The sequence below is a fragment of the Lynx rufus genome, unplaced genomic scaffold, assembly GCF_022079265.1.
Source record: "Lynx rufus isolate CCGP_SWC_20201006 ecotype Redwood Valley unplaced genomic scaffold, mLynRuf1.p SCAF_15, whole genome shotgun sequence".
Taxonomy (NCBI): Eukaryota; Metazoa; Chordata; class Mammalia; order Carnivora; family Felidae; genus Lynx; species Lynx rufus.
In genome coordinates this window covers 61,372,544-61,383,999 of record NW_025814829.1, presented here as the reverse complement: position 1 = coordinate 61,383,999, position 11,456 = coordinate 61,372,544, and the positions used below count along the sequence as shown (strand labels likewise).

Sequence of the window (11,456 nt, the reverse complement as noted above, 5' to 3'; positions counted from 1 at the left end):
CTTTCCTGTTTGAATTTCTACTCCAAACCAAATAGCATATGAAGAAAAGCATTCCAGTGAAAGAAAGACCATTAGACTATCACCATTTTTCAATCCCTAATGAATTAACACATCCATTTTCAATTTACACGAGTTTAAAAAGATCATTACATTAGCTAAGTGCAGGCCTCCCAAAAAATCTAATACTGTATTAGCAGCAATGGGATTTAGCAGGTCAATATTTTGATAAGCACATTTACTTCAGTCCTTTGGAGGCAATTTTTGCCCCATTACATTCAAAATCTCGAACCTGATAGCAATATTACATAGGAATTCAGATGGCTCTCTTACGCTTCACTCCTCCAGATATCCAAAGAGACTCCATAAAGTGATCACGTGGAGAAAAACCGTATGCATCTTTCCATGAGCCCTTAATATTTCCAGGCAAACATATTTAAAAAGTTCCCAAAAAGCGATGAGGCAGCAGGGCAGTAACTCTGAATATTTTCCTCAGCACACCTTCAGAAGAAGCAGGGTGTGCTTTCCACCTCCTGCAGTGGGGAGACCTCTCTGGAATCAGAGAGCGAGCCGGCCCTGCCTCTAACGCCCCAGTGGCCTGGATCAAGTTTCTCAACTAGGAAGCCCCAACAATACCCCAAATACTCAAAGGTCTGTGGCAACAAAATAACATATCTAGGGTTCTCAAAATGGTACCTGATGTGACTGCCACAGGGTCTTTAACTCCTCTTTTGGACCCTAAGTCCCTTCACAGCAAAAGTGAATGTACTGTTCATCTATATTGGTGACCTAACCCACCTACTTAGAACGTTATCTGTACTAGGGACTTAACACCGTCTGAAGTTTGTTTATTTAGTCTTAAACTCATTTGTTTAAATAATCTTGACACCCAGTGTAGGGCTCGAACTCACAACCCCAAGATCAAGAAACACAGGCTCTACCGACCGAGCCAGCGGGGTGCCCCAACGAGGTCTGAAGTTTAGATGGGAAGATGCTAACTTACATTTACCTGTATTTTCATCTATGATTTTATTTTTACCTGCATAAAATTAAGACAGTAGGTAGTTGACATACTGGGTTCGGTTACCGGCTTGTGACCACAGTGACAGGGGTGGAATGAGAAATGGGGTCTGTGACTCCCAATCCAAGTTATTTTCAACAGATATCCACACTCTCAAGGTTCCTATTTATTCCACAGCAGAAGATAAAATGGAATGTCATTTCTAATTCTTGTTGAGATTCTAGTACAAAACCACAAAACAGCGATCTATTAGAAAACGTTGCAGGGCGCCTGGGTGGCTCAGTCGGTTACAGTGTCTGACCTTGGCTCAGGTCATGGTCTCGTGGTTCCTGAGTTTGAGTCCCCGCATCAGGCTCTCTGCTGTCAGTATGCAGCCTGCTTTGGATCCTCTGTCTCCCTCGCTCTCTGCCCCCTCCCCACTCGCACTCCCCCTCTCAAAATTGAACAAAGCTTTAAAAAATTTTTTTAAAGAAAACCTTGCCAAACCGACAAAAATGCCAAGCACCGCGCTGGGATTACACGTTAAAACAAAGGCAGCAACAGTTGACTCACCCATAATTCTGACTGCTTTTAGACGCCCCCCACCAGGTGTCTCCTACCCTAACAGCCTCATCATTGCTGACCACGAAGTGATCTACACAGAAAGGTAACTTTAACTGCCATGTTATTTCTCCTTTTAAGTATTTGAATGCCGCTTTGAGAGCTTAACTTAGGAACTAAATGAACCATACCTATCAATGTAGCTTTTATTCTCCAAGGTCACTGGTAACTAGGCCCCCAAATTACAGGTTCCTCAAGGACTCCTACTACTCAACAAGAATGTTAAAAGAATGTTCGCTTTAGACCAAATCTTAAGTCGGAGACGTCAAATATCATCATCTAATCCAGCTGTATACACATACATACACATACACATACACACACACACACACACACACACACACAGAAACTGAGTCTGGAAAAGTTAACTGCCTAGGAATTTACATGGTAAATAGAATCCGGGGCTTCCCGACCCCCAAAACAATGCCAAATTTACTGCAGGTTATACAGTGTTTTAATCTTACAAAGAAAATATTATTTTCAAATAAGACAGGCTCAGAAGATTGTTACCTTTTTTTTTTATTGGTCATGTGGCCAAAGCTAGGATTAAAAGTTGGTCCTTTCCTATTCTCAAATACCTTTGTGCTACAATATACTTGAAGCTTATTGAACATTGGAAAAGTTAAGTTCCAAGAATAAAAGTTTGAAGTAAAATGTAGTTATAGGAGTTGTATAGGAGCCACCAGATTTTTATCTAAGTGGTAATCTATCACCACCATAGGAAACACGAAATTCAAGCCAGTGACCTAAGACCCATTAGCCATTACCAATTCCCCACGCTGGCCAGTGCGCAGAGGGCTGAACTCAATGTGCAAGGACAATGAACATTTCAAGGGTAAGCTTTTTAATTTAAAAAAAAAAAAAAAGGAATGAATGTGGAATAACCAAATGTTCTAGAAAACTTATAAAACGCTTCCATTAGTTTGCACAAAGTTATGCCGAGAGAAAACAAGTAACTTCTGAACATATCCCTACCACGAACTACACAACTTCAGCTACTCAAGTATGTCCTGCCCTCCAAAAGGAACTCCCTCTGGGAAAAGTGTCATAAATATGCTGTTCTGGAATGTACCCGAAACCTAGCAACCACTTTTAAAGTTGCATTCGGCCGCGGATCCGCCCCACAAGATCTAAATATCTCTAAGAATCAAACTAACAGGCGTCTCATCAGTCTTTCCCACTGAAAAGATCATGTGATTGGTATCGCCACCAGTGAATCACCCAAAAAAGGAGAAAGAAAAAAAAAAAAAAACCCACACACCACAATCCTGCTCCAAGACAAGAGACGTCTTACAATGAATTGTGCGAGAAACAGAGGGTACTTGTAGGCCTTAACTGAGAACTCACTCTTGTACATTGCTTCCAAGTACAATTTTAACCATCTAGAAGTTACTAGAACACTGAGGGCACCCCTTCCTTTCAGAGGTGGACGAGCCGGAGGGGATGCATTAGCTTAATACTTCCTCCTCGCGGCCACATCAAAACCGCCAGGTGTGCAAATCCTATTCGAGTTGACGGTTCCCCGTAATGACTGCAAAGGGAAGGGAAGGAACCGATGGGAAGATATCTTCCTCCCCAGAAAAGGGGTAAAAATCAGGGGAACCTGGTGTGCCAAACCATAGGAAGCAAGAAAAGGAATACGACCGTTAAAAAAAAGCAAAGCAAAACAAAACGAAACCAAGACCAACCGCAAACAAAAAACCATCCCAGAACGGGATCCTCTAGGAGAGAAAAGGGCTCATTCTTCCGCCCCGGCCCGTGGAAACCCGAGAAGCTGAATCAGGTCAAACGTCCTGGTAACCTCGGGGAGGCAGGACCAGGACCGCAAAACCCAGGTTCCGGGCCCGTCAGAGGTGTGTGACCCAGCGGCCCAGAGCGGGGAGACAAACTTCGGGGACCCCCCAAGGACGCAGCCTGCTCGGGTCGCCGCGGCCCGGGCGGGCCAGGCGGGCACTGGCCCCGTCACGCTCGGGCCCCGGGCGGACTCCGCGGGGCGGCCGAGGCGGGGGTGCGGCCGGGCCGGCTCACCTTTGAAGAAGCGCAGCGCCAGGCCGTACAGCTCCTCCAGGCCGAAGCCCCAGCGCTGCTCCAGCCGCCGCGCCTCCTCCGCCGCGCCCCCGGCCGCCGCCTCCCCGGGCTCCGGCTGCTGCCCTGCGGCGCCCGGCCCCCGGCCCGCCCCGGGAGGAGAGGGCGGCGGCAGCGGCGGCGGCAGCAGCGGGGCGCCCTCCGCGCCGGGCCGCTCCTCCGGGTCCGGGCTCAGCGTGAGGCCGTCGACCGAGACCTCGAGCCGCTCTGCGTTCAGCACCGCCGCCATCTCCGGCTGCTGCGCCTCCTCGGCGGGGGACAGGCGGCGGCCACGTATCGACTTCCTGCTGACCTCCGACCCTCGGCGACGCCGGAACTTCCGCCGCTGAGCAGGCTCTCCGGCTCCGCGAGAGGGGCTGAGGCCCGCGCCCCGCCCCTCCGCGACCCCCAGGCCCGCTGGCCCCGCCCCGGCCAGCCCCGGCCCGCCCCCCGGCCCGCGTCCGCCCGCGGGCGTCGTCCTCCGCCTCCCCCCCACCCCGCTCCTTCAGCACGGCGGTCAGGGCCCCGCGGGGCGGGGTCGCGGGGGAACGGCGGAGCCAGCGAGGCCCGCGGGGCTCGGGTCGGAGATGGGGGTGGGGGTCGCGGAGGGGAGATGCCTACGGGGCCGGAGTCGTGGAGGGGGTGGGGCCCGCGGGGGCTGACGCCGCAGTGGGGCGGGGGTCACGGAGGGGCGGGGCCAGCGGGGCCCTCGGGGTTCCGGTCGGAGGGGGGCGCGGGTCACGGAGGGGCGGGGCCCGCGGGGCTGTGGTCGCGGAGGGGCGGGGCCACTGGAGGCGGGGCCAGAGGAACTGGGGTCGCCGACGGGAGAGCTGGGGTGACTGCGGGCACGTGTCCTGCCCTACCGGCCGAGACTCCTCCCGTCCGCGGGGTCGTGTGCTTCCCACAACCGCCCTCCACTCTGCCTTGGTCTCCACGCAAACCGAAGGAAATGCTGAGCCAATGCCTTTTTTTTTTAAGGGGTAACTGAGGCTGCAGAAAGTTCCTGGGTTCCTGTGAGGTTGTATTAAATTGGTAGACGCTGGTTTTGCAGGACCGGGAGCTCATACGATTTGTGGGGCCCCTATTAAAAAAAATACCCAAGGGGCTCCTGGGGGGGCTCGGCTGGTTAAGCATCTGACTTGGTTTTGGCTCAGGTCGTGATCTAGTTAGTGAGTTCGAGACTCCGCCTACACGCTGGCTGTCAGTGAGGAGCCTGCTTGGGATTCTCTGTCCCTCACCCTCTGTCTCTCCCCTGCTCATTCATTCTCTCTCTCTCTGTCTCAAAATAAGTAAACTTAAAAAAAAAAACAAAAAAAAACCCTTCTTTAAAAAAATCCAAAAATTATGTAGGTAAATATGTTTAGAAAGAGAGATCACAAATGACACTTTGATAAGTTGAAAAAAGCCACAAGCATCACACACGACCGTAAAATATTTGTTAACTTCCTGACACACTTCTACAGGGTGTCCAAAAGTCCAGAAACACAGTTTATTTTTTTTAAAGATTGAAAATGCCCTTGGCAGCATTATGCATATTTACCTGTGTGTCTAGACTTTATGGGCACCATTTATGATAATTTTCCCCACATTTTCAGGCCGCATACTTTCTTTTTTTTCTTAATTTTTTTTTTAACGTTTATTTATTTTGGGGACAGAGAGAGACAGAGCATGAACGGGGGAGGGGCAGAGAGAGAGGGAGACACAGAATCGGAAACAGGCTCCAGGCTCCGAGCCATCAGCCCAGAGCCTGACGCGGGGCTCAAACTCACGGACCGCGAGATCGTGACCTGAGCTGAAGTCGGACGCTTAACCGACTGAGCCACCCAGGCGCCCCAAGGCCGCATACTTTCAATCACCTTTTCCTATGACATTTTGTAATAGTTTCTATAAAGAAAATAGAAAGGTCAGCCTTATTCTCAGCATGGTGATCAAAAACTTTTTATTAGGGGACCCCTGGGTGGCTCATGGCTCAATTGATTAAGTGTCTGGCTTCGACTCAGGTCATGACCTCAGAGCTGGTGGGTTCGAACCCCAACCTGTCAGCACAGAGCCTGGAACCTGCTTCTGATTCTGTGCCTCCCTCTTTCTCTCTGACCCTCCCCTACTCGCGCTGTCTCTCAAAAATAAATATTTTTTTAAAAAAACTTTTTATTCGGAGGGAAGGAAAAATAAGATAAAAACAGAGAGGGAGGCAAACCATAAGAAACTTTTAAATACAGAGAACAAACCGGGGGTTGATGGGGTGGGGAAAATGGGTGATGGGCATTGAGGAGGGCCCTTGTTGGGATGAACCCTGGGTGTCATTTGCGATGAATCACTGGGTTCTACTCCTGAAGCCAAGACTATACTGTATGTTAACTATCTTGAGAATGAAAAATAAAGTCGTAGATACTTTGACAGGCCAAAAAAAAAAGTGTATTATTGTTTATGTTTTAGTTTCCCGCGTCATTACTGTTATTAGTGTGTATTGTTTTAAAGATTATTGTCAAATTTGGAAAAACCTGTATCGAGTTTCTTTCACATCTGAGCTCTAATATTTCAGGGATGTTTGGCGGCTTGAATGGCCATTTTGTGTATGGTTTTTGGTGGATTCCCAGTGTTTTTCAGAACAAGATTTGTCTGCTCCGTTAAGACAGGTTCTGATTCATTAAGATAAACAAAACATGTGACTTCAACTACAGACAGATTCGTTGTAGTAAGAAAGAGTACGAGTTTGTATCCCATAAACCCAAGAATTCTAATATGTTCCATTATTTTTTTTCAATTTTTTAATGTTTTATTTATTTTTGAGGGAGAGAGAGAATGAGCAGGGGAGGGGCAGAGAGAGAGGGAGACACAGAATCTGAAGCAGGCTCCAGGCTCTGAGGTGTCAGCACAGAGCCCGGTGTGGGGCTGGAACTCGTGAACCACAAGATCATAACCTGAGCCAAAATCGGACGCTCGAGCGACTGAGCCACCCAGGCGCCCCTTATTATTATTTTTTTAACGTTTGTTTATTTTGAGAGAGCGATTGAGTGCAATCAGGGGAGGGGCAGAGAGAGAAGAGAAAGAGAATCCCAAGCAGGCTCAGCATTCAGCACAGAGCCCATCACGGGGCTCAAACCCATGAACCGTGAGATCGCGACCTGAGCTGAAACCGAGAGTTGCACACGCTTAACTGACTGAGCCCCCCAGGCGCCCTGGTTGGGCATTTGAGATTAGGCATTGAGAGACTTGATTCTTCCACCAATAATTTTTTCCTCTTGACGGTTGCAAGGATTTCCTGTGGACCAGTTTCTCAATTCCTTTCACATCTTGTCACCCCCCCCCCCCGCCCCGGTCCCCCACTGCCCATGTATTTTCTGTGCCAGGTGTCACAGAGCTCCTTTGCCCCCTGGTCCTGCACATTTGTGACACGGTGCTGGCTGAGTTGGCATTTCGGGCAGTAGGTGTATTTCAGAAAGCCGTTCCTACACCCACCGTGAGCACTGATTTAACAGAGCTCCAGTTAAAGGTATCCCTTAATCATCGTCCCCAGGTCCCCAGAAAGTCCCATTCCTGAACCCTCTAACGCGGAGGAGTGACAGAGGGAAGTGAGGACGCAAAGAGACAGCGGTCTTACGTATCTTGTTTTAGAAACTTCGACAGAAGCTTTGGACCAGGCGAAAATACCGCAGCGGCCTTGGAAGGGCCTGTGTGCGTGCGGGCTTGGGAACGAGCTTCGTTAATTGATGGTGAACCCGCCTCTAGTCGTAGGGGACTCTCATTCTGCTACTCTGAGCCCCAGTGACTTGTTTCCACTTAGCCTGGATCTTTATTCGTATTACATATTACATATTTATTCGCATTCTTATTACATGGCCAAAGCTCCAAGAAGTCCTAACTGTATTTCCTTGATGTGCTAGGCTCACTGCTCCAGCCTGAGTATCCAGTAACTGTCACGCGACGGGTAAATAGAATTCTTCTTGGAAATACAGATCCCGTCTTCTGAGTTTTCTGCAATAAGCATTCCTTTCGTAACCTGAAAAAAAAATTTTTTTTAACAAGTATAAATAGGGGCGCCTGGGTGGCTCAGTCGGTTAGGCATCGGACTTCGGCTCAGGTCAGGATCTCCGGGTTTGTGAGATCGAGCCCCGCGTCGGGCTCCGTGCTGTCGGCATGGAGCCCGCTCTAGATTCTCTGTTCCCATCTCTCTTTCTGCCCCCCTCCCCTGGCACCCGCGCTCTCTCACTTTCTCTCAAAAATAAACATAAAAAAAAAGATTTAAAAAAAAAGAGTGTAAGTATTAAAACCTATAGAACATACCTAGGAAGATGGACAGGTAAAATCTGATAAACTAATCATTGACTTTTTTTTTTTTTTTTTACTGTTTTGGAGTTTAACATATTGAATAATCTTTTTTTATGTTTATTTATTTTGAGAGAGAGAGAGCATGGGGTAGAGAGAGGGAGGCATAGAATCCCAAGCAGGCTTTTTTTTTCTTTCAAAAAAATTTTTTAATGTTTATTTGTTTTTGAGAGGGAGAGACAGAGTGTGAGCGGGGGGGGGGGGGGCGGGGGGGACAGAGAGAGAAGGAGACACAGAATCCGAAGCAGGCTCCAGGCTACGAGATGTCAGCCCAGAGCCCAACACAGGGCTCGATCCCACAAACCATGAGATCATGACCTGAGCCAAAATCAAGAGTCAGACACCCAGCCAACTGAGCTGCCCAGGAGTCCCAGTTTTACCATTTCTGAAATTCTTTTAGAAGTTTCCTCACTCAGATCAACGTTTCCCTCTGTTCCCTCCGCACAGTATTCACCTTCTCTGCGAAATGTTATTAGATTCCCAGAGACTGAGTTCAACTCCGTGCATTTCCTGCTTTCTCTGTGATAATCAGTACTCCAAAAATGTTGCGCTTTAGTCACACAGAACGCTTTAGTGGGGATAATTATTTTGTACTCCTTGACTGCAAGCACAGGGAGGGCCAAGGTCATCCCTCTGGAGCCCCACAGCCCCTGTCACAGGATAGAAGCGTTTTATGAGGCTTGCGAGGTTGTTAGCTTGAATTGGTTGTTACCGCCTTCAGATCTGCGCCTGCCCTTGGCGCTGGATGACCCTGACCGGAGGCTGCCTCCTTGAGGAGGGACGTGTGCTCTAAGTTTGCAACAGTCACCCCAGCCAGTCGTGAGGGACACCGTCCTTGCTGTGATTGATCATTTTACACCAATATCTGTTTACAGTGGTACCTGCGTTGCCACCATGGGCATGTATTCGTGTTTGTAACTCCCTAATACAGAAGAAAGAAAATGGCATCCTGCCTGGAGGGTTTGAAGAGATAATTCTGATTGATCATTGATAATTCTTTAAAAAAATTTTTTTAAATGTTTATTTATTTTTGAGAGAGAGTCAGTGTGAGCGGCGGAGGGGCAGAGAGAGAGAGGGAGACACAGAATCCGAAGCAGGCTCCAGGCTCTGAGCCATCAGCACAGAGCCCGATGCGGGGCTCAAACTCACGAACCGTGAGATCGTGACCTGAGCCCAAGTCGGACGCTTAATGGACGGAGCCACCCAGGTGCCCCTCGATCTGTCACTTTTTAGATGCTGTGACCTTAGACTCACTTTCCGGACCTCTGTCTCTTTATCTGGAAAAAAGGCAAAATTGTTCTGGGCTGTCAGCCTAGAGACTGCATCGGATCCTCTGTCCGCCTCTCTCTGCTCCTCCCCTACTCTCTCTTTTAAAAATAAATAAAAATAAATATATATTTTAAAAGTATGTGCTTTTAGGAGCACCTGCGTGGCTCAGTCGGTTGAATGTCCAACTTCGGCTCAGGTCATGATCTCACGGCCTGTGAGTTCGAGCCCCGCGTCGGGCTCTGTGCCGACAGTTCAGAGCCTGGAGCCTGCTTCGGATTCTGTGTCTCCCTCTCTCTCTGCCCCTCCTCCCCTGCTCATGCTCCGTCTCCCTCTGTCTCTCAGAAATAAATGTTTAAAAAAATTTTTTTAAAGTATGTGTTTTTAAAAACAAATCTCCCATAATCCCATTACTGAGATCTTTGCTTAATTTTTTTTTTCTAACATTTATTTATTTTTGAGAGACAGAGCACGAGCCGGGGAGGGGCAGAGAGAGAGGGAGACACAGAATCCAAAGCAGGCTCCGGGGTCCGAGCTGTCGGCACAGAGCCAATGCGGGGCTCGAACTCACGAACAGGGAGATCATGACCTGAGCTGAAGTCGGAGCTTAACTGTCTGAGCCACCCAGGCAGCCCCCCATTACTGAGATCTAACCAGCGTTAGCAATGTGGGGTACATTCTTCCCGTCTTGCAAATGCTAAATCCATATGATAATAATAATAATTATGATGATGATGATGATGATAATGATAATAGTAATAAATAGTTATTACGAAGTAGTACCCCCCACTGACAGTAGGAAGAAGCTGTTTAGGAGAGGAGGCCCTTGATTCAAGGACCTGTTAAAAAGCTGCTCAGACTAAGGCTGAAGCTTCAGGGCCCCGCAGCCCCACCTGCTGGCCGGAGGCGGGAGCGCTGCGGCAGGTGGACTCCCTGCGCTCCCGTCCTCTCCCGGCTGCGGACTCAGCCCTGCGGCCCCAGCCCCGCGGCCCCGTGGCCACCGCCTAGGGGGGGCAGGAGGTTGGGGGCGTCGGTGGCGACGGCCTCTGTGGCTCCGCCTGGGCTCCGCAGAGCCAGAATAAAGGCCGGGGCTCTGCGCGGAGGGGCGGGGGCGAGACACCGAGCACGGTGACACTTCCCCTAAATGAAGGATGTGAAAACCAAGAGCCCATCAGCCATGCTGGAGGAAGGACCGAATTATCTTCCCTTTCTCTCAATAGGACATTGTTATCGCCTGGAGACAAGGGACGTGCAGCCAAAAGAAAACTCGGAAGAAAAATAAGCACAGAGGTGTCTCAGGAAGTCAAGCGACAGGAATGACAGCCGCGATCCCCGTGTCGTTTGAATTTTGCCCTACCGGTCAGCTCTTTTTAACATTTGCGAGTCATCGGGGTGTCATTTCTCTTTCTAAGTAAACACTCGTTTCTGTACCTCCTGGTCTATTCTTTGTGCTAAAGAACTCCCCTTCAGGGGTGGCTCCTTCGGTTAAGCGTCTGACTCCTGGTTTGGCTCAGGGCATGATCTCACGGTTCGTGAGTTCGAGGCCCCGCGTCGGGCTCTGCGCTGACGGTGCAGAACCTGCTTGGGATCCTCTCTCTCCCTCTCTCTGCCCCTCCCCTGCTCTCTCTCCCTCTCTCTCATTCTCTCCTTCCCAAAATACATAAATAAACTTTTTTTTAAAAAAAATGCTGTTTGAAATAAGTCCCCTTGTCCCTATATTAAAACGAGGAAACTGGGGGATGCCTGGAGGGCTCAACGGGTAGAGCGTGTGACTTGTGATCTCGGGGTCGTGAGTTTGAGCCCCACGCTGGGTGTAGAGATTACTTAAATAAATTAAAATTTTGAATCAATCAGTAAAACGAGGAAACTGAGTCACAGAGCCGGTGGAGAAGTCTCCGTGTGTGGTCAGGTCCGTCCGACTCCTCAGCCCGAAGGGCTGGCTGTGTCTCCAGCCCCGGTCGGCCTGTACCCCCGGAGTCTTAGCGGCCTGTGGGGCCCCTGCATTCAGCTAACTAACACTGCTAACAGCTTCTCGGGGCTCCGAACGTCCCTGCCACAGAGCCTAAGCCGCCACCAGCCGTCACTCTCCCTGGGCAGAGCGGATCATGGCTGTTGCTCACGGCGATGCGTCCTTGCAAGACCTTGGTTGTCCACAGACACCCCGGCCCTGGAACCCCCCTCT

At 49.6% G+C, this 11,456-nt stretch overlaps 1 protein-coding gene across 1 annotated transcript in view; it reads right to left on the bottom strand.

The window, feature by feature from the left end:
- The window catches only part of ACBD3 (acyl-CoA binding domain containing 3), a 32,569-nt gene extending 28,541 nt beyond the window's left edge, over window positions 1-4,028 (bottom strand). The window contains exon 1 of the mRNA XM_047077145.1: window positions 3,647-4,028. Coding sequence (XP_046933101.1) covers window positions 3,647-3,932 — 286 coding nt within the window. The 5' untranslated portion in view covers window positions 3,933-4,028. The remainder of the gene's footprint in view (window positions 1-3,646) is intronic.
- Window positions 4,029-11,456: the final 7,428 nt, after the last annotated feature.